Source organism: Neovison vison, chromosome 5 (assembly GCF_020171115.1).
Source record: "Neovison vison isolate M4711 chromosome 5, ASM_NN_V1, whole genome shotgun sequence".
NCBI lineage: Eukaryota > Metazoa > Chordata > Mammalia > Carnivora > Mustelidae > Neogale > Neogale vison.
In genome coordinates this window covers 37,491,267-37,517,125 of record NC_058095.1, presented here as the reverse complement: position 1 = coordinate 37,517,125, position 25,859 = coordinate 37,491,267, and the positions used below count along the sequence as shown (strand labels likewise).

Sequence of the window (25,859 nt, the reverse complement as noted above, 5' to 3'; positions counted from 1 at the left end):
TAGGGCAGTTAGGATTTATAGCAGGTGAGAAGTACAGGTTTGGTGGCGTATTCCTTCTTGCCTTGGGGATTCTTTGCCATCTTCTCAGGGTTGGACCAAGAGGACAAGCAAAGGTGCTTGCACTGATTTCCCTAACCAATGGGAGGAAAGCTGTGGCCAGCACAGATCCCTGGAATCAAGTGGGTCCAGCAAAGGCCAATGTCAGTGATCTGGGTGGATTAGTAAAACTGATGGTGTCAGGAGGGAAGAAGTGTCTAGTGGTAATTGTGGAGTTTGGTTTTTCTTTTTCTTTTTTTTTTTTTTTAAAGATTTTATTTATTTGACAGAGAGAAATCACAAGTAGATGGAGAGGCAGGCAGAGAGAGAGGGAAGCAGGCTCCCTGCTGAGCAGAGAGCCCGATGCGGGACTCGATCCCAGGACCCTGAGATCATGACCTGAGCCGAAGGCAGCGGCTTAACCCACTGAGCCACCCAGGCGCCCCGAGTTTGGTTTTTCTATCTTCTCACCTGGGCTGGTGAAAACAGTCTGAGTGTGGGCTGGCTCAAGCTCTGTAGCTCTATTTATTGTCTCCTCTTGTCCTCCCCCATGCTGACTGCCAGCTCGGCTATTAAATGGCTCAGAGCCCTTTTTTTTTTTTTTTTGGCTGTGTCAATCCTGGAAGGTCATGACTGTTGTGATTTGGGGCTGGTTTCCTGAATGGGTGGGTGAAATAGATCTCTAACTATCGATTTGTTTTCTTGCATTTCAGTCGTTCCAAGGAAGTCAAGGACGAGCATACCTCTTTAACTCAGTGTGAGTGTCTTTGGTACATCCATGGTTTGGTGCAAATTTTGTCGGGTGGTGGGAGAAGGAGTGCTCAGTGATAATTAAACAATGGTCCCTGCCTCCCTCTGCCATGATAAAAGCCCTACGAAACATTACTCTCCACAGTAGGTAGCCAGTTATCTTTGGGGAATTGTGGGGGGGGGCAGCATCTTCGGCTAAAAATAATACACTTACTACCCACAGTAGGCACATCAGAGGGCTCTAGGCTCATAGGGAAGAAGTTGAAGTGCCTCCGAGAGCCTCATCATGGAGGCTTCAGAACCAGGTCTAAGATGAGTCATCCAGGAAGAGAGGAGGTCGAACAGAAGACACGGAGATCGGCTGCAGGAGCTGGGACTGGAGGAAAAGGTTTGGGCAGTGAAGAGCCTCCCCACTGCAGTCGGCTTAGAGGGGTCTCCATCGCTGCGGGGCAGGTCATTTATAGCTTCCTACCTGGGAAAGGAAGGTGATGCTCACACAAGTGTGGTGAACTGGGAGATTGGCAGTCTCTCATGTTCAGCTGGAGATAATACGGGGCTCGTTCGTCCTTGCAATCAGGGACAAGACCATGCAGATGTCACATTCGACATCTTCAGCTCTGTTCAGTCATCAGTGAGCTCTGAGCTGAGGACCCATGCTCCTGGCTTTGGTCTTCACAGTGTGGCCATCACTTTGTCCGCTTAGGTCACAAGGTTAGAAGGATTAGTAGAAACATTCCCAGCAAAGTTTCAACCATAAAGGCCTTTTTTTTTTTTTTTTTTTTTTTTTTTTTGGTAGACACACTGAATTAGAACTTGCAGATCCCAAATGCATTTCAATGGAGATGTTTCCACGTCGCTACATTTTAGGAGCTGTTACCACGTTTGGTCATAAACAACCCCCTTCTCAGCGTTGGCTTCCCTTGAGGCATCCATGCTCAGTTATTTTCTCGCCGCCAGCTCAGCTTGAACGACCAAGGCTTAGTGTGTGACTAACTACCCGTTCTCTCTCTCTCTCCGTCCCTTGGCACAGAGTTAATGTGGGCTGTGGGCCCGCAGAAGAGCGAGTGTTGCTAACAGGACTCCACGCAGTCGCAGACATTTACTGTGAAAACTGCAAAACCACTCTGGGCTGGAAATATGTGAGTACTGAGGAGTCTGGTCAGGTGGCGAGAGGGCTGTGAAGGGAGTAGCTGAGAGTCTCGTGCTGGAAGATTGCTTTCTTCTCCTGGCTTCTTGTGGCCTTGTGGGGTTATCTTAGTCCAGGAACAGGCAGCGGAACCCAAAGAGCAGCTCCTGGCACGCTCCTATCTGTCACACGCATTCTTCCCTTTCCTCTGACAGTCCTGTTCTCTTACTCATTCCTTTGCACCTGCCCCCGAGATGGACAGATACACACACACATCTCCTTTACAATTTAATTAATAATAATAATAATAACAGCAACACATAACATTTCCCTTACTGTGGGAACTTACTGTGTTCCAGGCCTCTATTATTTTATGTACTCTTCACAGCATTCTTAGAAGGTAGGTCATATTTTAATCTCTATTTTATGAATGAGGAAACGGAGGCATAGGGAGGTGAATGGTCTATCCGATATTTTCTAGCCATTACATGGCGAGTGTCACTGCAGAGCCCATCTGGTAAATGTCCCCCAAACATTACTCAGGTCCTAGGCCCTGTGCTAGCATCATCAAACATATTAATTAATGTCCACTGTTAGATATAGTCATGGCTAGAATCTCCCTACTGGACATTTGTTCCTTCACTGTTTAACTCAACAAGTATTTTTTTTTAAGGTTTTTTTTTGTTTTGTTTTGTTTTGTTTTGACAAAGAGAGATCACAAGTAGGCAGAGAAGAGGGGGAAGCAGGCTCCCCACCGAGCAGAGAGCCCGATGCGGGGCTCGATTCCAGGACCCTGAGATCATGACCCAAGCCAAAGGCAGAGGCTTAACCCACTGAGCCACCCAGGCGCCCCTCAACAAGTATTTTTAATGTCTTCATGACACCTAGAGTGAGCAGTCCTTCGTCAGGGTGAGAGGAGGTACGGGTGATCGGTGAAAATAAACTTTTGTAGTTACTGCTGGTAGATACATTAATTCTTCATGTGCTTTCTTCTGCCCAGTCATGGTAGGGATATTGAGTCTTCCCATCTCTGGGAGGACAGTTTAATCCATGTAAATGCTGTAAATTCCCTGTCCCATCAGTTGCCCAGGGCCAGTGTGGGGCTGGCTCAGATGATCTGTGGTTAGGTAGCTTTTAGTTAGTTTGGGAAGAGCCTGGAGGAGTTGTCAGAACTGCCCACAGAGTGATAATGATGTGTCAGTGTAGGTTTGTTGATTATGACAAAGACTCCACTCTGCGGGACTCCGGGAATGGGGGAGGCTGCCCATTATGTGGGAGCAGGGAGTGCAGGGGAAACCTCCTTGCCTTCTGCTCCCTTTTGCTGTGAACCTAAAACTGCTCTAAAAATATGAAGAAGTCTATTTAAATAAAAGAGATGTTGAGCAAAAGAAGCCCGACATACGAGTATGATTCCAGGGGCGCCTGGGTGGCTCGGTCATTAAGCGTCTGCCTTCGGCTCAGGTCACGATCCCAGGGTCATGGGATCCAGTCCTTGCTCAGCAGGAAAACTGCTTCTCTCTGTCACATTCCGCCTGCTTGTGTTTTCTCTCTCCCTGTCCATTTCTATCAAAAACAAAAACATGATTCCATTTAACCAAACTTTAAAAATGTGCAAATCTTCACTACCACAGGGAGAGTTTGCCATGGAGCAGCATTTCCTTTACATCCTGTCTTTCACGTCTCCCTTGAAATGTTCAGAATTAGAAAGAAACCCTGGACGGCATGTTTCATGATGCCAAGATGGTCATAGTTCCCTATGGTTGCCCTGATTGCTTCTTGTGGGAAACCTGGCCTTGGCTCTTCTCCCCTGGATGGCCGGCGGTCTCCTTTGGGTGATCTGGGGGCCACGGTTCTGGTTGTGATTATTCAGAAATGTTCTGCCCTTCTGTTTCTCCAACCTCTTGGTCATCTTAATCCATTGAAGATGTACAGGATTACAGACAGAAGGTAAATCTGAGTGGGTTGGTTTTGCTCCTTACTTCAGGTAAAATGATTCAGTCCTTTGACAAAGGTTTATTAAAAGACTTCGTGTTGGATACAAAAGTAAATGCAATCTAACACCTGCCCTTGAAGTTGTTTATAGCCATGATATCAAGGAGGAAAACTACAGGTAAACAGATAAAACAGCTTGACAAGCATAGTGATACGCACAGGACAGTGGGAAAACCTCCATCTCCCCAAATATTTATTGATTACCTCTCACGTCCCAGGCCCATGCTTCAGTCTGTCATTCCATTATTTCTTCTGACCTTCACAGAAATCCTGTGAAGTATTTTTAATAATTCTCCCAGTTTTGTAAACAAAAAGTTTGCATTTGTAAATGTAAGTGGTTAAGTGATGCTTCTGGGGCCAGGGTTCGGTCTGGGATGTTCTGCAGACTCCACATCTAATGTTCTGTCCAGGTAGGACATTTTGCAAGTGTCCTGTGGCTTGGGGGCTGTTGAATTTTTTTCCTTTTGGCTTTTTTGTTGTTGTCGTTGTTTAATAGGGATATATTCTTACTTTTCTTTTTACCTCCCCCCTATCCTGAACACACTACCATGGAACAATAGGTCTTATTCTCGAACCACATTCCTTTGTTGTGTATACACACACACACACACACACACACACAGAGAACTGAGGAATAATGAAGTGTCAGGGAGATGACTGCTGAATCCACATTGTGTGTGTGTGATGTGTTTGCACATTTTCTCTCAGCGTCCCTCCCCTCTCCACTTTGTGGAATGATTCCTCTCTCAGCGAGAGGCTCAAGTGTGAGCCCTTGGTCAGAGTCCCAGATCCCCAGAGCTCTAGGAAGTGAAGATGCATTTCATACAAATGTTGCCAGAACTTACAGGAGGCAGGAGGATTGGGTCCCTTCCTGAGCTGGAAGGCTAGGAAACAAAGCTGATGTCTACTGCTTCTGCACATCGAGCTCAACCATCTAATGACTGTGATGACCAATGCTTTTCATACGATATACTAACATGTTTTTATACATCTGCACCTGGGAATAAAATACCCTTTGAGCCTCTACCTGTGCAGGGCTTTTTTTGTTGTTGTTTAATATCCCTCTGTGTGGCTTACTAGCCTGCAAGCCCACCCACAGTGTTGTAAATTTAGGATGGTTATCTGCCAGGTGGTTTCTGTTGCATTTTTCTCTCTGGAGGCCTGGCAGCTGGTGGGGCTTGAGGGCTGCCAGGTTCTTCAGGCTGGAGTCTGTGGAGCTCCTTACTCCCTGGAGAAAGGCAGTGAAGGAAAAACAGACTTAACACACTTGACATAGAAACAGCAAGATAAACAAGAGAAAGACCTATTTGGCTCCCCAATACTTAGTACTCTCCCTGAGTGTCTTTTCTTTAAGTGGAACAAAGTGCAGTTGAGGGTTCTGCCATAGAAACTTGATGGATACATCCATAGAGCGTATTCCTGGTTAGCATCCCAAACCAAGTTCCCTCAGATTGTGCGCGCGTGCACGCGCACACACACACACACACAGCAGTTTCTTACTGAAGACCTATTATCTGGCAAGCAGTCTTCTAGGCACGAGGGATACAGCATGAACAACGTAAATGAAGACCTCTGCCTGCCATGAAATTTGTGTCACTGTGGTGAGACACAGTAGCTACAGTAGATATGCAGGTTGTACTGTGGGTTTGAAAATGATAAGTGTCATGAAGAAGGATGAAGCAGAAAAGGGAGGGGGGAGAGAGAATTCAGGGGTAGAAGTTGTGCTTTTAAATTAGAATAGGTGGGGAAGACCTTGCCAAGGTGGTGACATTTGGGCAAAGCCTTAAATGATGAGAGATCCTGAAGAAATTCTGTGGTAAATACTGAGAAGAACGTTTCAGATACTTAAATTGCAAAATATTGAAACTTGGTTGTAAATATTGAGAGAGTCCCAGTGCTGCCTCAGAGCTGGAGCTCAGTGGCATGTTCGAGTGGCAAGAATGCTTTCATTCCGGGTGAGGCTGGTCCTGATTGCTCCGGTGCTGCAAGTCGCCTACTTGTCTTTGGTCATTCGGTGTCTTTTCCTTTGTGTCTCCTAGGAACATGCCTTTGAAAGCAGCCAGAAATATAAAGAAGGCAAATACATCATTGAGCTAGCACACATGATCAAGGACAATGGCTGGGACTGATCGGAGGGTGTCCACCTAACCCAGTGTCCACGTGAACGCCATCCAACCGAACATTCTACCCAAGCGTGAGAGAGTGACTGAACACTTGGTTCCATCCATTTAGGGGCCTTGCCATCTGGGGCATTCTCCCACCCTGACACCATCTTTCTGGTGACCGGCCTCTAAGTCTTTGTCTCTCTGTCTCTTTGCTTTGTATCTGTTTGTGAGTTGATCCTGGCTTCTCTCTCTGTTCTAGTGTTGGCTGAAAACAAAACAACAAAAGGAACAGATGTCTGACCGCATGGCGGCAGCCCACCTTGATCAGGGCCCTAGGGCCCATAGAAGAGCTGCCTGATGGCCTTTTGTCGGGAGAGCAGTGGCACAGCACGGGGGTATGAGGAAGAGGGGAAGGAGAGAGCCTTGAGGGTCCCAGGGGTGGGCAGGGGATGGGCCCTTAGAGGTAGGAACAAAATTGTGCTGCTCCCGGAGTCCTGGTAACTTAGGCTTGAAATAATCGACTTGTCTAAAAGGACAAAGAGAAAAAAAAAAAATACCTCATGACTGCATTCTCTCTGATCAGAAGCTTCTGTTCCTGACACCGACAGTGCCGGGTTAGCATGTGAGCCCAGGAACTGGCCCTAACTCCAGGGGATCAGGGGCCGGGTTCTCCTGGGTTGAGTTGGGGGTGTCGTGGAAGCAGAGGGTGAAAAGCCCAGGTGGTTTTGAGAACTCCGATGCCTCACTGCCCCTTCGGGTCATCTTTGCCTCTTTAGTCACTGTAGGTAAGAAGAGGGGGACTGCCATTTGCAATGGATGCAAGATCGAAACATCCCAAAGGCTTTGGCCACCAACCAAGTAAAATCAGTAACTGAGGAGGACAGGGAACAAAGGGGGAGGCGGTAGTTCGGGAGCTCCTTCAGAAATGGCTCAGATACTGCGCCAGAAACAATAAAAAGTAGAAACAGTGAGCAATTCTGACCATCTAACCTTTTTTCCTGACCCTTAGTAAGAGAAGAGCCTTGTGGCAAGGAGGGGGGTGGGGTGGGGCAATGCTGGGAATAGTTTAGATTTGAACCATGACAGGTTAGTGCATCTTTCCCCTTTGGTATGCAGTGGCTTCAGTGAGATCAGCAATTCTTTGTACATAGAGTTTTGGGTGTTTTTCTCCAGTTCTATCCCTGTAGACTTGTGGAAAACAAAGTCCCAAGGCTTTGAGCTGAGTGATCACCTGGCCAGGAGATTCCTCATGCCCCTGGAGCTGTTCTCGGACTTGACTGCTTTGTGTGGAGAGAAATTGTCAGAGTGGTCCATTAGTGGGAAGGGCCTGGGTGTGATAGCCAACATCAAGTTACAAATTCCAATATTAGCCTCTGCCTCCCATCTCGCAGCCCAAACCAAAGTTCTTTATATTAAGGAAATGGAGAACAAATCCTTACTAAGTCTCCTGAGAGAAAGGAGTTGGTTACAGTTAACCAACACTGTGCAGTGTATTCTACCAACAGCTAAGCCAGTAGTACACTGTGCACGACCAAAGTCATTTAACCGAGTTAATTTTATTGCTTAGACCGAAAATGTAATTAATGTTAAGATATGTGCAGGTTATGTTAGGTAATTCTCAGCATCTCATTCTCTAAGTAGGCTGATCCTATAGGAACATTCACCTTAAAAGTCAGAGAAGAGTGAGTTCGTCGAGACAAGAAATCTGTAAAATTGATTCATCAGGATTCAAGCAGGCAGTGAGGGACATTTCCAGAATTCTGACAAATTTCCGTAGGGATTGAGTCCATGGTGGAAATGTCTTTTCATGTTGCTGTGGTCTGATTGCAGAAGGGGCACCGGAGCTAGGAGCTGGGCGTGGTCCTGCCCTGGAGGGTGACTGACGCAGGATTGACAGGAAGCTGGGTGGCTCCAGGCTTAGCAGTAGACAGCTTCTGTGACACAAAAGGATTCTTAGAAATTGAATCTTGTTCCCAGAGGCTTTTAACCCACATTTTTTGGTACTTCAGCAACCCTGGGAAATTAAGTGCTCCCCACATTACTAAAAAGCAGACTGAGGTTCAGAAGAAGTATTTCATTTCCACTCCCAAAGAAAAAGTTCTTCTGGCTCCCAAGGCCAAGATCTCAATGAAAAAATTTTCGACTTGACATTCCTAAGCTGGCTCGCCAGCACAAAAACCATAGATCCCCCTTTCTGTCTGTGCTGAAGGTAGTAGCCTTCACTTAGAGATTTTGATTAGCGCCTTTGCTCAGGGAATGTCCTGGCTGTTGATACTCCTTTCCATAGAAAGAAAATGGGGATTAAGCATGGGTAGAGGTTTTGTCTTTGATACTGAAAATGGAATGTGGTGACATAGAAACCAGACACGAGGTGTCCTAGAATTTTCAAGGGGCAGAGGAGACCGATGTGCCACTGTTCTTCTTGGGGATGAGGCCTCTGACTGTTGCATGGATCAGAGCAGGCTCCAGTTAGACCCAGGTCCTGGTTTTGTTTTTGGTTTTCCAATTCTTACCATTGAGCATCCAGTGAATGTGTGGCACCATACTCGGTGCGAAAGATCTGAGTAGAATGTTGGTTTTTCCATAACTACAGGGGGAAAAAAACAACTCATTAGGCTTTCCCTTTGTGTCAATGAAACCAAAAGTGCTTCTTATAACTTCAGCTCCACTCATGGTTTGTCTACCTAACGTCAAGCAGTATTGGAGAGACCGCAGCTGAGTGATGGAGACACATCAACTCATGGCCTCAGTCAGTTCGTTTTTTAATTTCCTCACCAAATTATTGACTCAGAGCATAACCAAAGACCTCATCCATTCACCCCTGGCAGGTTCAGGGAATTGGAGTTTGACGGTAAAGCCTCGGCAGGGTGTTGGGAGTAGGGCAGGGGAAAGGGCAAAGTGAGGAAGGGAAAGGCATGATGTTCTATACCTCAGCCAGCAGCTGCCTTCTTTGCAGCTGAAGTCCAGCTGGCCAACTCTCTAGGTCCATCTCCCCTGTGCTGTCCTAGGTCGTGTGGCCTCGGTGGCTCTGGATACACCGAGACCCCAGGATGTTAGTCTCAGGCTGTGATGGATTGATTTGACATGGATCAAATACAGCCAGACTTGATGGCCCCAGATGGTCAGCTGGGCCTGACTGAGAGCTGCCCCAACTCCGAGACAGCAAGATCATGGAGATGGGATAAATCTTGGCAGGTGGGTCAGTGTGTGAAAAAGAGGTGTCCCCTTTAGAAAAAGATTTTCAAGTGGATATATATATGGAAACAAAGTTGCTTGTGAAATATACTTTTGTAAATAATATTTAATTTTTTAAATAATATATTTGGTGCTGTTTTCTCAGATCCCCTGAGAGCACTTTTTATTTTCATTTTTAAATTCTATGGTTTCCTCTGCATTTCTTGAAGTATATATTAAGGGAAACAAGTGATCACCAATATACTCTTTTTAAAAAAAGAAGATCTGTATCACTTTCGTCTGGACAGAGGGAATAAAGCAATGCCTCTCTGCTCCACCAACCCCCAACCACCCATGGAGCAGACTCTGCAGTTTCATTACCAGGTTGAGAATTGAAATAGTTTCTTGCACCAATATTGGCTAAGAAAAAAATAAAATAAAATCAGATATAGTTACAGCTTAGTGATTCCTCTTTTTGAAAGAGTTTCCAACAAATCGGGATCTTGTTTTTAATGTGTGTGTGTGTGTGTGTGTGTGTGTGTGTAAGTGTAAAAAGCACTTTGGACTGTGCCTCCTGTTTTCTTTTTTACTGGGGACAGTATACCTACAGTTTACACCTTGGGCACATAAGGCTTTCTTTTCTTTCTTGCTGGTTGTTTTGTTTCTGAGTGGACCAACAGCACAAACCATGAGGATTTTGATTTTCTGAGCATGGAGCTATTGCCACTTTGCTCCTTTTTCTTTGTGTGCTCAACTTTCCCAGATGGTAAAGGAAATCTACTGTTTGTGAAGGTCAAACGGAATCAAATCTGTGTGTTTCTAACTGACATGTGCGTGTGTTCCTTACATACCCTAGGGTTCCGGTTGTTGTAGAAGCCGTGTCTGGTTTGGGTTGAAAGAACATTGGTAAAATAATACACATACCTTGTAAGTAAACAATTTATTTTATTTTAAGGCCATACTGCCTCAGGTTCAGGAAGAGGCTGGGAAATCAAATCTTAAACACAATCAACTTAACATATTTTAACAGAGTCTGCCTTGCATGAAGAAACATGCTAGTGGTCAAGGTAGAGGAGAGAGATGTTTCATTTTCCTAAGCAAAATACAGTCATGAAATCTGCCAGCAGTGAAAGGTAAAGCCAAGAAGAAATAAACTATTCCCATCACCAAATTCAATCTGCCTGTATGTTTTTATATAACATTTTGGTGAAAGTGAGAGTTGGTTCCCTTTTCAACCTGCAGAGACGATCTTTAAATACGGAATCTGTCTATTTATGCTTGTGTTTACAAACTGTATTTGTTGGGTTTGGGTTTTGTTATTTTCCCTATCTTTTTTTTTCCCCCCCTGTGGCGTTTTTCAGGTCACTTTGCTTCAATAACAAAGATAATTATTTTCGAATAATTTGTCTTCACCTTTTCCTGTATTTGTACATAGTGGTTCAGTATTAGAGAAAAGTGCATTGTTTCTGTCATATTTCCAATTTGTGTTGGTGCTCATTTGAGAAAATAAAGTTTTCAAATATTCTTTGGAGGGCTCTACTGTCGTAATTGACCTGGCATGTTTTATCGTGACTTTTAACATTGAAAGTAACTGAAAAGCCTGTAGGAGGTCATCTGTCTAACCCCATTCACAGAGCGCTGACTGACAGACCCTGCGGCGATGTTTACCGCAAGGACAGTTGGCCAATTAATGAATAAAAATCAGGTCTCCTGCTTATCTGCAAATGCTTCTCTTATCTTCAGATATCAGAAATGCCTGAGTGACCTTTAGGATTTCTGTCTACTAAGCCCGGGATTCTTAAACTCTGCAAACTTTTCTGTTCATACCAATTTCTTTGGGGGGAAATTGGATTGCATTAAGTGAAGAGATAAAAGAATTGGGAAACCACAAAATGAGGTGACAAAGAGGCAGCATTATCTCTTGAATAATGGGCTGACAATGGGAAAGAAGTAGGCACAGTTACAGTATATGGAAGATCAAGTCTTCTCACTGAGCAAATATTTATTAAACATCTATTAGGTTCTGTGGGCACTGGGTGAGGCAGTTGAACCATTCAAGTAAATTGTCTGTTTTTCTTTTCAACTCCAGTATCTTCCATATGCATAGCCTTGCATAGCCAGGCCGCGTCCACAGTTGTGTATTGTGGTGCCTTCATTTAACCGACTAAATATTTTTGCCTAGACTTCAGATTTTTCGAAAGCTAGTCTCCACAGCTTACAGTGGTCTCACCTTATATAAGCAACTTAAATAGTGAAGAGAGGATATTATAACCACCCAAATGTGTGTGTGTGTATTTTTGTGTTTTCACATTGGTGAGAGTATTTTAAAAGCCTATTCTCTATAAAATAAGAAATACCTTGTCTTCCCATGAATTTTCACCTTCCCAGTCTGGGCCTCGCTGCAGTTGACTTTTATTTATCCTTGAGGGATTTATCTTATTCCCATGACCTGTTTTGCTTCAGTGGATGTGTCTGTTATCATTTCGTTCTTGTTTGCCGTTGGCGGACCGGGAGGAGAGAAAAGATAACATGTGTGGGAGACAACCGGTTCCAAACCAGCAATCCTTGGGTCCTCTCCCTTCCAAGCTCTTACGCCGCAGTGGCTGTCCAGGACATCAGGCCTGACCCTGGGTAAGGTGCTTTGCCTATGTGACCTCACTTAAGATCATGGCTGGGAGGCAGTTCCTCACATCATCCCAGGAGTCCTCACCACCGTATGGGAAAGCGGTGATAAATGCCGATTATTCCCATTTTATAGATGATGCAACTGAGGTCAGGAAGGTTTCTTGGGAAAGGCAGGGTCAGGAATCACACATAGCCTGGCTTCACCACTCCATGTTCTTTCCCTGCACTGTGTTCCAAATTTCAGCCTCTCTCTAAGACTCCAGCCTTCTTAATTCTTGTGTGGCTTCACAGGACAGTTTCTCAGTCTGCCCATCGTGACTGCCTAGTATGTGAGGGATCAGGGAATGTGAATGAGCAAATTAATGCTAAGCAGAGCCACAAAGGTCACTGCTACCTGAAAAGTATTGTGCGTTCCATAGCTGAACGTAAGCTGGGCTTTGTTGTTTTTAATACTCTGCGGTAGATCACATGTGTAATCCTTGGCCCCTTGATTAATAGTAGGTACTTAACAGCTGCTTGGTGAACATTGAATTAATGTGGATTCAAAATCTGTTTAGTTTGTTGGTATCCCAAAGAGGAGAAGAGAGGAGGTTGGCACTGAATGTTTCCTGCGTAAGGTAAATGGTTACATCAGGAACACTCCGTTTACTATTTGCATTTATTTTTTCAGCGAGGACTTTTTTTGGACATCTGTTATGTGCTTAGTCTAGTCAGGAAGCTAATCCCAGGGAGCAGAGAATCGGTGGTACCAGCTGTACCCAGTGGGAGAACAGAGGGTTATGCATGGCCCTCCCTAGCTGGGGAAATCTCCAGCCACATCAGCCACCACCTCACCGGCAGCTGTTTCCTGTAGAAGCAAGTGCGCGTAAATCCTTTCATCTGAACCTAGAGCAGGGCACAGGGCAACCTCTGGAGTTAGTGCGCCTGATTTCAGATACTGGTTTCACTTAGTAAAAAGGTCATCTATGGAAAGAGCTCAGCCCAGTCCCTGGCACATAGCAAGGAATCAGTAATACAATGGTTGCTGTGATTACAGAGTGCTGTTATGAAGTGGCCTGTTAAATTATATTTTTATTTCCATTATTTGCTTCATTTTGCAACAGTCCTGTGAAGCAGATACTCCCATTTTATAGAAGACAAAACTGAGGTTCCGAGTGTAAATAACATGCTCATGGAAGAGCTGGGATTTTTAAACTCTTGTTCTGATTTGAAGCCCTCCCCTCACCCCCCGACTCCCACCACAAGCCCCCTCCATTCTGTGGTCCCAGCCTGCTATTCAGGAAGCAGGAATAACCACTAGATAATGAAACTTCCTGACAGATGACACCAAGCACACACCCGGACTGTCACGAGTGTTTTGTTGACTCCCGTTCTATTCTTTTTCTCATGAAATAGAAATTCTGGCTTTTCCATTGGAAGCCGGGAGCTTAGAACTGAGGAAGAGTTGAGTTGTATCATACCTTTAAAATATTTTATAGGATTTCAGGCCTGTTGATTGCAGGGCTTTCATTTTAAGAGGAAGAAGTGTTGCTTCCAGTTGTTCAGACTGGTAGAAAAGATGGAAACGAAAACCATGCCCATGCAGAAGTGACTAAAGTGTCCTAACATATAGCACATTTCTGTGGGGAACGTTTGGGGGTAACTCTCCAGGCCAGCTTGGAACAAGCCAAACATTAGAAGTTCATGTGGCACGAAGATACTTCTAATCTGCCCTTCTCTTCTCCCCAGGTGTTAATGGGATCATTTTAATGAGAGACAGGAGAGCTCTGGGAAAACTGTATCTTTCAAGACCCTAGCAAATCATTTGAAAACTATGACAGAACTATTGAGTTGTATTTATTTTGAATTAAAACCATGCAAATGGTTTATTCCAAGCTCAGAAATCACCAGGGTGGAGTAGAAAGAAGGTTGGCTTTGGAGTCGGACAGATGGGGATTTGAAGCTGGACTGTATGCTTATCTGTTGATCACTTTGAGGAAGTCCCTGCAGTTCTCGGGATGGTTTCTGTGATCTGTAAATCAGATATACCAGCAACCACACTTAAGTTATTGTCAGGATCAAATAATAGCCGTGAAGTGCCCAGCACATTGCCTAGATCAAATAGGCCTTACCAAGTGTCACTCACCACTCCCCCACGGAGCACTGTTAGCACAGAGGATGGTGAGGATCCAAAATTCATCTGTCCAGCCCATCTCTACAAAGGAGGAGAGGGGGTTTAGTCAACGCCTGGGCCTGGGAAGTAGCAGACTGACCTTAGAACCCAGTACCCAGGTGCCCAGGCTAGTGGTCCCTGCTCCATGCTACTTGCTCTTAGCTCTATGGTGTTAACATGTATGGAAAGAAAAAAAAAAAGGGCATCGGCTAGAAAAACACCCTTGAATTTTAGAATCTTGTTTGAGAATTTTTATAGGAACCATCTTCGGTGGTCTTCAGTCAAGCATAATTTGCTCTGTGTTCTTGCACTCTGGCCTTGATAGGCAACACGCAGAAGGACAGAATGCTCTCAGATCTCACTCAGCTCCCCAAGCCTCCCCTGGACTGCCTGTCCCTAATGCTAGTTTCCAGAGCAAGGCCCCGCCAGCACAGCAACCAAGCAGGGATGTTTTATTTATGGCTTTAATAATGGAGTCTCTTGGGAAAATTCGGTTTCCCATTCCCAGAAGCAAAGAAATCCATCCACAGAATGTTCTTAAAATTTATTACCATTTGTTTTTTTTCCCCACCACATTCTTTGAGCCACCTTAATAGACTTTAAAATGTCCTTTCACAAAAGTGGGATAATCTGAGCTGTCGTTCATTTGCCTCGTATGTTGTGTTACCAGACCGGCACAGTGTCAAAAATTAAGAATATAGGTTGAGGGACGCCTGGGTGGCTCAGTTGGTTAAGCAGCTGCCTTCGGCTCAGGTCATGATCCCGGCGTCCTTGGATCCAGTCCCACAAAGGGCTCCTTGCTCAGCAGGGAGCCTGCTTCTCCCTCTGCCTCTGCCTGCCATTCTGTCTGCCTGTGCTCACTCTCTCTCTCTCTGACAAATAAATAAAATCTTTAAAAAATATATATATAGGGCGCCTGGGTGGCTCAGTGGGTTAAGCCGCTGCCTTCGGCTCAGGTCATGATCTCAGGGTCCTGGGATCGAGCCCCGCATCGGGCTTTCTGCTCAGCAGGGAGCCTGCTTCCCCCTCTGTCTCTGCCTGCCTCTCTGCCTAATTGTGATCTCTCTCTGTCAAATAAATAAATAAAATCTTTAAATATATATATATATATATATATAGGTTGATAATGCCACCGGTGACATAATCCTATGTTGAACATGCTATGTTTATGACCCAAACTGCCGCCATCCCGGAAGGAGCTTGTTCTAGCTTTGTCCAGTTCCCCATCCCTGATTTCCGCTGTCACTGCAAGACCAGCACCCATTTCTCCTGGAGGCACTCAGGCTTGAAGTTGTTTCCATGGTGACGAGACAGCCCCAGGACTCGGGTTTCATTTCATTTTATATCTCAATGATATTAATAAAGAAATTGCACCAGTGAGAATGTCAGCCGTCTGAGGGAGGAAGATTGAGGAAAGGAAGAGCCACTGACCTTCTGGGACCCTACCTATCAGATGAGCTCCTGTGGGAGTTTGTGTTTAACAAGGGGGTGTGGGTAGTCATCTTGCAAAGGAGAAGTCAGAGTCAGCACGGAGACAACGGGTTAGGACCTGTTGTGTCCAAGGCCTCGGATATTTCATCTTGCCTGGGGTAGATCCAGGGTTAGCCTGAGGGAAACTTGGTCGAAAAAGCTATGCCATAAGGCAGGCAGAATTCCACATGAGAATGCCTGTAAAGATCCTTTCTGCCTGTGGGCAGGACACTAACTGGCAGGTCGGGACTGAAAAGCAGGCTTCCAGGCTCAATTGAGCGCTGTAACCTTGGCTAGTTTGTTCCCTTTTGAGGCTCCACTGACAGCCCTTAGGGTCATAAACGCTAAGTGTGATAACGTATGTAAGTGCTGAGATGGTGCCTAGCTCCCTAGAGCTGAAGAAATGTTTTTTGTCGTTTCAATAGTAGTGGCGAAGCAAGGCAGGGGTGTGTGTCCTTCCGAGCAGAAAAGTGCATGTGAATCACTGAACAAATGAGAAGAATCATAAGATGGTTTAGAACTATCCTTTTTCATTGCATACATTTTCTCAGCATATTTTGGTTGATATTTCTTCATATTTTGGCAAATAGTATATACCCCAAAGACAGTGACTTACACATTCTTTCCACAGGTCTTTATGAGCCAGACTTTGTGCTAGAGATAGACAAGATCCCTGCCCTCAGGGAGGGAGTCTTCTCAACCTGTTCAGGGAGTACTTGTTTAACAGCCGGTGGGGGCGGGGGCGGGGGGTGGGGTGGGGGGTGGATAGTTGCAAAATGAGGATAAGGTCAGAGCCACCATTGCAATTACTGGCTTGGACTGAAAAGTATAGTTGTAGAAAGGCTTCTCAGAGACCCCTTGCTGCCTGTCTTCCACTGGGTCCCTCTAACTCTTGACACAGGCCTGTACTGGGATCCTTACCAGATTCTGAGGCAGGAACCCAGAGTCTTCATGGTTGACTGCACTAGCAGCTCAGTTGATGTTTGATGAACAAGTACTCATGTGGATATAAGGGTGGTCATCGAACAAAAAACTTACTCCTTTCAACCCCAACCCAAGAAGAAACTAGGGTTATTTACTGACTGTTGTGGGAGGGAAGGATTGTTTTAGCTCTTAACTTCATTCCATTGGAAACAATAAGGTAAATGAGAGAGAAGTTCAGAAGATAGGAAAGGTCACTAAAGCAGGCATGTGTTTCACATCTCAGATGGTTTCATTCAGTCCAACCTAAGTACAAGGGGTGAGCAGCATGGGAGGGCCAGCAGTCATTCATGTAACATAGCAAGGAAAAGGGTCTCTCCACATGGGGTATGTTGGATGGAGCTGAGCAAGGTTTTGGGGGCACAAACAAATCATTTCAGCTGGCTGCCAGAGGGTGATGTCAGTCTGCCGCCCAAGGAAAGTCCTCAGCAGTATGACCCGGTGAGGCCGTGTATGGGCTCACTCAGTCATAGGTAGGGCAGTCAGTGAACATGGACTCTAATCCTTTCCATGGGGTCTCTTTAGGTTTAAACTAATCTCTCTGATCATTTTCTTTCCCTCTCTCATTCCTATCTCTTTAATCTAGGGAATCTCTTTCAAGTGAGGTATAGAGGCGGGTACATCTTGCTTTCATTTATGGTATTTTCTCCCAAATGCTTTGTTCTTGCCTGGAGTATTTTTTTCTTACCTTTGATGGCCTAAGATTTGAAACTCAAAGCCAAAGAAATACAAATCATTTTTCAAGTCACATAGAGTTTACAGGTTGCAAAATTTACCCCCTTGAGGTGTATGGTTCTGAGTTTTAACAAATGTATACAGTCACATAACTAACCATCACAGTTAAGATATAGAATAGTTAAATCACCTCCAAAAGTTCTTTCATGTCCCTTTTATAATAAGCTCCTCCTTTCTCCAGCCCCCAACAACCACTAATTTTCTGTTAATGTAGTTTTGCCTCTCCCCGAATGCCATATAATAACATAACTCATTCTGTCTGTCTTTTTTTTTTTTTAAGATTTTATTTACTTATTTGAGAGGGAGAGCACATGAGTAGGGGTGAGAGGCAGAGGAAGGAGGAGAAGCAGACTCCTCACTGAGCAGAGAGCCTAATGCAGGGCTTGATCCCAGGAACCTGGGATCATGACCTGAGCCAAATGCAGCTGCTTAACTGACTGAGCCACCCAGGTGCCCCAATCTGTCTTCTTTCAAAATGCTTTAACATAATACTTTGAGATTCATCCATGATGTTGCATGAACCAATAGGTCATTCCTTTTTATTGCTGAATAGTGGTCCATCATATGGATATACCACAGTATGTTTACCAGTAATGGACATTTGTGTTGTTTCCAGTTTCTGGCTATTAGGAAAAAGCTGCTATAAACATCTATGAACAGGTTTTTGTGCATATTGTGTCTATATTTTTACTTCTCTTGGGAAAATCAGATTGCTGAGTTATGTGGCAAGTGGTTGTTTAAATTTAGAAGTAACTAACAAACTTTTTCCAAAAAGGTTGTGTCATTTTGCATTTCTGCCAGCAGCCCATGAAAATTCTGTTTGTTTATATTTCAATTTAGTCATTCTGATAGATGTGGATACTCAGTCTCTCTCTCTCTCTCTCTCTCTTTTTTTTTACCCGATTTCTACTGCCACGTTCCTCTCATGGTATAAATGTACAGAAATTCCTATCTGACCAAACAAGGAAAAGAGCGAGAAGGAAATATAAAAGTGGCTTTAAAAAAAAAGATTTTATTTATTTATTTGTCAGAGAGAGAGCACACAAATAGGCAGAGGTGGAGAGAGAAGCAGATTCCCTACCGGGCAAGGAGCCGGATGCGGGACTTGATCCCAACACCCCGGGATCATGACCTGAGCCAAAGGCAGCGGTTTAACCGACTGAGCCACCCCGGCGTCCCTAAAAGTGGCTTTACATGATAAACAAAAACATCGTTTACTTCATATGAAAACGTAAAGACAAGAATGAAAAAGTGAAGTAAGAGAGCAGGTGTTGGAAAGAGGGACCCAGGTATAGGATCTCAAAAGCTCTCCAAAGTGACTCCTTTTTGTCATCTGTCTAGGTAGGAAACAGTTTGGCCAAATTTTCCGATTGATCCATTTTAGAAAAACCCACTTCTGCTCTGGGGATAGATTATAAAACGAACCGCTTCTATTAACTATTGTGTTCTAACCTCGTGTCCTTCAAACCAGAAATGGAAACTTTTGTAGAAAGATGGCTGTGGCAACAGCATTACTAAAGTAGCCACACGTAAAATAATTATGGAGGGCTGTGCATTCAATGGGCAACCTTAACCCTTGATCCCAAATAACGTATTTTCTTAGTTCTTTGGAAGGTGATTTACCATGAAGCCTTTGAAACCTTCTGAGGAATCAGTCTTGTTCTTTTCCTCATTACTCCTCATGGACTTCATCGGCACACACATTTTCAGGATAATCTTGCAGTTTATAATCTTGGCCACTTAGTTCAAGGCCCCTGTGAAACTCCTATGACCTTGAAAACAGGCTGCTAGAGTCGGCATCTAAAAAACTCGGATCTGAAATGGAAACGTCAACCCCTTCCTTCTGCATGAGAATTCAAAGAAGATACGTCTTCCAGGTATGTATGAAATACACACTGGGGATCTGTAGACCCAGACATTGCTTCTTGTACTCCTCTGTGTGGCCAACACCCCGTAGACTACCTGACAGTCTCTACGTCCTGCTGCTTTTCCTCCTTCCTCCTTTTGCTGTTCATATCCAGAACTGCCTATACCAGTCCCCTCTGTTTTTCCAAATGTGAGAGAGAGCAAGAAGGGAGAAGGTTGGGCATGTTGAGGAACTGAGGTACTCTGCTGACTGGTTGGCAATGCTTACTTTGGTTTCTAGGCAATAAATCGTAACTTACAAGCAAAAGGCCACTCCTGGTTTCAGCTACCATCTGGCCAAGGCTCTGTCTCCAGGGTGACCCAGGACTATGGCAAATGCAAAACCTGCTGGGATGGAGTGTCCAAGTTTGAGAACCAGACTCTAGACATTTGGTTCAAATAGTGATGGTGACACAATGGGGTCACGTGAAGCTGTCGGGAAAATGGCTGATAATAACAGATCATAAGTACTGAGCACTAGCTCTGTGCCAATCATCAAATGCCTCCTCGTGTTCTTTTTTTCATCAGCTCTCACATTAACCCTGTGATGTAGGTCCTATCATGAACTCCGTGAACCGCGATGCCTGGCTGGCTCAGTCGGTGGGGCATGTGACTTGATCTCAGGGTTGTGAGTTTGAGCCCCACACTGGGTGTAGAGATTACTTAAAAATAAAAAAAAAATTGTAAAAAAAATAAATAATAAGGAATAAAATTTAAAACACCCCGAGGTTTAGTGAGATTGCGACGTCCTAAGGGTCCCCAGCTAGTAGATGATAGACCCAGGTTTTAAACCTAGGTAATGTGACTGCGGAGTCTTCATTCCTAACCACTCTACAGTATAACTACCACTAGAGCCCCATGGCAGTGAAGATGCCTGGGTAGATCAGTGTGACAGTGGGAAAGTGTGAGAACAAATGTTTTCCAGATTTCGAGATCTACTTTGAAAATCAAATCATCTCAGCAGTTTCTCATTTATTCACTGAACAGTCATTTTTGAATATGTATAGGTGCTGGGGATACAACAGTAACAAGATAACTGTGGTTCCTGCCCTCATGGACCTTACCATCAAAAAGAGAGAGTTTGTAAAGAGAAAATTGCAATTAAAAAAAAGATGATGGGTTTCCTCAGAGGTATGAAGGGGCAGTGCCCGAGAAGAGGAAGAGGTACCCAAAGCCGGCTGTGAGAGTGAGAACATGCTTCATAGAGGAGGCATCTTAGGAGCCAAGTCTCAAAGAATAAAGAGGAATCACCCAGTAGACAAGGTATGTGTGCATGCAGGTATGTAAGGAAGCGTGTGGTGTTGCACCCAGGAGAAAAGAAGGAAGCATTGTGGGTAGAGAGGGCAGCCCAGCCCCACTATTCCAACCTGAGAGAGCACATGTTTGATGATGCCTGCAGCATCATCAACAGGGTTCAAGGTAAACGGCAGGAGAGGAGGAAGAGGCCGGATAAGGTAGGTGAGGCCAGCGTGGGCATCAAACTCCAGTTTGGTCCGTTATGGAAGGAAGGATTGAGAGAAGGGCAGAGAGGCCAGATGGGAACAGGGAGATAATTTAGAAGGATGTAGTACTACTGCTGATGAGAAAAGACACAGCGTCTAGCCAAGGGCAGTAACCGTGGGGATAGAGAAGAAGAGATGAATGAGAAGATGCCTAAGAAGCCATAATCCAGGGCGCCTCGGTGGCTCAGTGGGTGAAGCCTCTGCCTTCAGCTCAAGTCATGATCTCAGGGTCCTGGGATCGAACCCCACGTTGGGCTCTCTGCTCAGCGGGGAGCCTATTTCCCTCGATGCCCCTCTCTGCCTGTCTCCCTGCCTACTTGTGATCTCTGTATGTCAAGGAAATAAATAAAATCTTAAAATTTAAAAAAAAAAAGGCAAAATCCATAGGACTAGAGGCTTGTCCAGTGAGGCCGCAGATGGGTTCAGGGCACAGGCTGTGTGGTTCAGCCTGCGTTGATTCCATTCATTTCTAGCAGTGTGACTTGCCAAGTCATGTAAGCCATCTGCCTCAGCCTCCTCTCTATAAAATGAGGATAATAATAGTATTTACAGCACAGGGTTATGGTAAAGATCAAATGAGATCCATGTGCCTACAATAGTGTCTGGCATAGGAAATACTCAACACATTTTCTCTTCATCATTTTGGTGATAGAAAGGGAGGGATCAGGGCTGGGTCCCAGGTTCCTGACCTGGGTCACTGTTTAAGCACGAACTAAGTGCAGGACCCTCTCCTTAAGCAAGTCATAGTGTAACGGAGCACCTACTAGAAGCACTGTGAAACTGATCCTAATAGGTCACAATCGAGATTTGCTGTGCTTGTTTAGCCATGGAAGTAAAAAGTGACACTGCTGAGGAGCTCCAGGTTCTGGGCTGCCCTGACTCAGCAATATTTTCTGCCTTTATTCTGATCACGTTACCCCAGAGATATTTTTCAAACATCAGAAGTGTTTCGTGTGATCCTCATGGCTCTGAAGGTCATCCCGGATCATTGAAAAAGTGCTAAGATAATTTCTTCAAATAGATGTATTTTAATTTAACCAAGCTTTCTAGAACTTTCTATATGTCTTTCCCTTAGACACTTTAGCATAGGAGGTTTTCAGTAAGTATGTTGCCTTCCATCCATCCATCCATCTATCCATTCCTATCCTCTGAGCCATCTGTCAGCCCACCCAGCCCTCCATCCACCCACCCACACCATGCGATACAGTGATGAAGAACATAGAATCTGCAGCCAGACACACCACTGTGTAGCTTTCCCAACTAGTAGCAGTGAGACCTTGAGGCTGTCCCGTTACCTCTCTGAACCCAGTTCCTTGTTTGTAAAATGGGGATTCAAACCAGTATCTCCGGGAGCCCCTGGCTCGCTCAGTGGGTAGAGCGCTTGCAACTCTTGATCTCAGGGTCCTGAGTTCAGGCGCCATGTTGGGCGTGGAGCCTACATTAAAAACAAATAAACAACAAATCCCACCAAGTATCTCTTCACAGTTCTCCTGTAGGGAGTAAAGGAGACAATGAATATAAAAAGAGTGGCGCACAGCCCTGTTGCATGTACTAACGCTCCAGGACTGGTAGCTGCTTTTATTGTTCTGCAAAGCCAAGCACCAAGCCGGACACTGAGCATACAGCAGTGAACAAGAGAGTTAGGGGCCCTGCCCCAATGAAACCGTCAGTCTAGAGGAGGAGAAAGATACCAATACGTAATTTCTCCCGAACAATCCCTTCTCTATATATAGCACTCCTCTCCTCCCAATTTATTAGGTTCATAATTGAGGACTCATCTTTGATTCCTCCCTTGTCTATCAACTCCCGCCCCATACCTAACCCATAAGGAAGTCTTTTTAGCTCTACCCCTAAAATATCTCTCAAATCTGGCCAGTTTTCACCATTTCCAATGCTACGACCTGGTCCAAGCATGCATCCTCCTTTCCCTGGATTCCTGCAGCAACTTCCTCAGCGGGTCTCCTTTCTTGCTCTCATGCCCCTTACAGCATATTTCCAAGAATAGCCACGAGGATCCTTTCAAGGCATTAAATCAGACTTCGCTGGTCCTCCACCTTAGTGCCGCAGTTAGAATAAAATTCAACCTTCAAGGGCCTACGTATTCTGGCCCGTGCAGTTTCACTGCCCACAACTATGTGGAAATTCTTTCTGTGCCTTGAGTGCATCAAGCTTGTTTCTGCTCAGGGACTTGACACAGAGGTCTCCATTGCCTAGCATGCTCTTCTGCATGTCCCCCATCCCCATGTGGGCTCCTCCTCATCCATCTGTCTCTGGTCAGGTGTCCGCTCAGAGGCAACCACTGAAAACCCCCCCTCAGTACTCTTGCTCTGCCTCATCATTCTGTTCTCATTGTATTTTCTTCATAACATTTCTCTCCGTGTCCTCCCTTCCTCCCTCCCTCTTCTCACTGTTTTTGTTTCTTCTTCAATCTGTATGTTTGGCTGGTCTCATGAGGGACAGGACTTTGTCTTCTCGCCTCCATATCCATGTGCCTTGAATAGTACTCAGCACGTAGTAGGTGCTCTGTAAATATTTTTTAAATTAACGTATTGAGTGAGTGAAGAGATTCCAGTAAAATGTGTGTGATCACAAGAACAATACTGCTTGGGGCAGCATGGTGACAGCTGCTCAACGATGTATTGGAAAGGATTCCCATCTGTCTGAGAGTTAAATTCAGTCCTGCCTGATACCAAGAACTTGGACTACAGTTTTCTCAGGATTTCTTCCAATCTGAGATTCTGGGATCCATGCCCTTCACCATGTCCTGAAGCGTCCTTTCACCTGGTTCTTACAATACACGGATGAAAAAGCTACTGTGGCCAAGTGGTTGGTGAAAGGAAGACCTGGGCACCATTCTTTTTTTTTTTTTTTTTTAATAAACATATAATGTATTTTTATCCCCAGGGATACAGGTCTGTGATTCGCCAGGTTTACACATTTCATAGCACTCACCATAGCACATACCCTCCCCAATGTCCATAATCCCGACCCCCCCTCCCTCCAGCAATCCTCAGCCTGTTTTGTGAGATTGAGTCTTTTATGGTTGGTCTCCCTCCCATCTTCTTTCATTTTTTCTTTCCTACCCCCCAAACCCCCACGTTGCATCTCCACTTCCTCATATCAGGGAGATCATACGATAGTTGTCTTTCTCCGATTGACTTATTTCGCCAAGCATAATACCCTCTAGTTCCCTCCACGTCGTCGCAAATGGCAAGATTTCATTTCTTTTGATGGCTGCATAGTATTCCATTATATATATATACCACATTTTCTTTATCCATTCATCTGTTGATGGACATCTAGGTTCTTCCCATAGTGTGGCTATTGTGGACATTGCTGCTATAAACATTCGGGTGCACGTGCCTCTTTGGAGCACCACATTTGTATCTTTAGGGTATATACCTGGGCACCATTCTTAATAGAACAATCAATTCCCTTCCTAAACGAGGCACTGCCAACATTCTACACAGGTTATTTTATAGTGGATATAATAACAAAGACTCATACTGGTAGTGCACCTAGTACATTCCATTCATCTGGCGTACTTCTTGACTAATTCTTACACTGACACTGCTGAGTAGATACTATCCTCCTCATCTTGCATATGCAAACCTGAGACCCAGAGAGGAATCCTTACTTGTCTAAGGTCCAAAGCTGGTAAAAGGGGGAGCTGGGATTCAGACCCAGGTCTGTCTGGCTCTGATGTCTAGGCTGGTTCCACAGGGTCTAGAGGGTCAGAGAGCTCCTTCAAGTGGGGAGTGGATGGTGTGGGTATGGACCTCACTAATGCTAACTTAGGAGAACAGTCCTGATTCAGAGTTCTAGAAAGAAGTGTCTGTAATGAACCTGCTGTCCCAGCAGGAATGGTGAGTTTTATCTCCTATAGGTCAGAGCAATTTGGCATCTGAGAATTCAAGGGCAGGATTGTGGGGACCATGGAGAAAACTGTTTTCAAAGACAGGAACGGCTTCTCTGGGCTGCATCGGGCAGGGTAGTGTGATCACGGTCGTGAGCACATGCTGGGGGACAGGACCAAGGAAGAGCTTGTAGGGAAGCAAAAAGTGTTACCAGAAAAGCCCTGGACAGAAAACAGAAGGGTGTCAGGGTGGGGGAGGAAGGGAAGAGAAGTAAATGCATCCACAGCAGGAGACTTGGAAGAAGGGTTTTGTAGCCCCTGTCCTTCTCCCAGAATCTTCTTCACTGCATCGCTGGCTGAGACACACTTTCGTTCTTGGTAGAGCCTTTCACTAAGAGATGAGGAAACTCAGCCGAGCAGTGAGGGAAGACTTTCGTGGGCAACTGCCACTGAAATCCCAAGCCCTTAAAAGTCAGCATGTCAGAGAGGCCTACCTTCATCTAAATGAGACACACACACCCCACCCCCCCCTCCCCCAGCATGACTCTCTGTTACTGGACCTGGCACTTCTCTCAATAGCATTTCTCACCTTGTGTAATCACATATTTATTAATTTTCATAGTCATTGTCAGGCTCTCCCTGTCAGCAGAGACCATCTTCGTTTTATTTACCAGTGTGTATTCAGAACGTAGAATGGTGTGAGGGAAATGTTCAAGAACTATCTGTTGGGCAGCTAAAGGGGTGAATGTTGTCCAGGTGGCTGATCCTTAAATCGGGTGGCTTTCATGCCATGTGGATAAACTATGGTGTCCTCATCCCCACCAACTGGTGCATATAGGAAAATCAAGGTAGAGTTAACACCAAGGATAGGTTCAAAGAGGAATTAAGGATCACTCTCTTAAGAGCTTGTCATGGGAAGTCCTACTCCTTGGCCTACTGAGGTAAAGGGAATTCTGACTGCTTTTATGGAAATGAGCCTAAGTCATTTTAGCCCCAGATCTCTCCTCCCTCACACCAGTCCCCAGTCAGTCCCCAGCTGAGGGCAGATCGTGGTGGGGCGGGTCATGCTAAGGCTTGCCCCGCTTCATGCTGCTAGGAGCTCTGGCTTCCATCAGATATATGCTGGCTGTTGGCAAGGAGGAAGGAAGCAAGCTGTAGCAGGAATGAAGTCCACCCCTTCCCCTCAGACTTGGAGATGTAGGCTGAAGGAAGCCAGCTGGTACCAGGTTAAAGCGACCACTATTTGTCACCTAATAAGCCAGTGTTTGAAGAGCGGGGGGATGGGGGGTGATTATTCCTCAGTAGCTTGGAAAACAGGGCATGCATGATCTTTTGTTTCTCCTTTGGCCTTGCTGATAGCAGAGTTCACTCGAGAGGTTTGGTTGACCTGATTCTTTTCAGGGAGACCTTGAAATATAGATAAGCCCTTGATAAGTGGGACAGACATATG

The 25,859-nt window shown here is 45.1% G+C and overlaps 1 protein-coding gene across 1 annotated transcript in view; it reads left to right on the top strand.

Moving 5' to 3' along the window:
• The window catches only part of YPEL2 (yippee like 2), a 45,497-nt gene extending 34,789 nt beyond the window's left edge, over window positions 1-10,708 (top strand). The window contains exons 2-4 of the mRNA XM_044248555.1: window positions 750-793; window positions 1,817-1,925; window positions 5,944-10,708. Of these exons, the coding sequence (XP_044104490.1) occupies window positions 750-793; window positions 1,817-1,925; window positions 5,944-6,033 (243 nt within the window). The 3' untranslated portion in view covers window positions 6,034-10,708. The remainder of the gene's footprint in view (window positions 1-749; window positions 794-1,816; window positions 1,926-5,943) is intronic.
• Window positions 10,709-25,859: the final 15,151 nt, after the last annotated feature.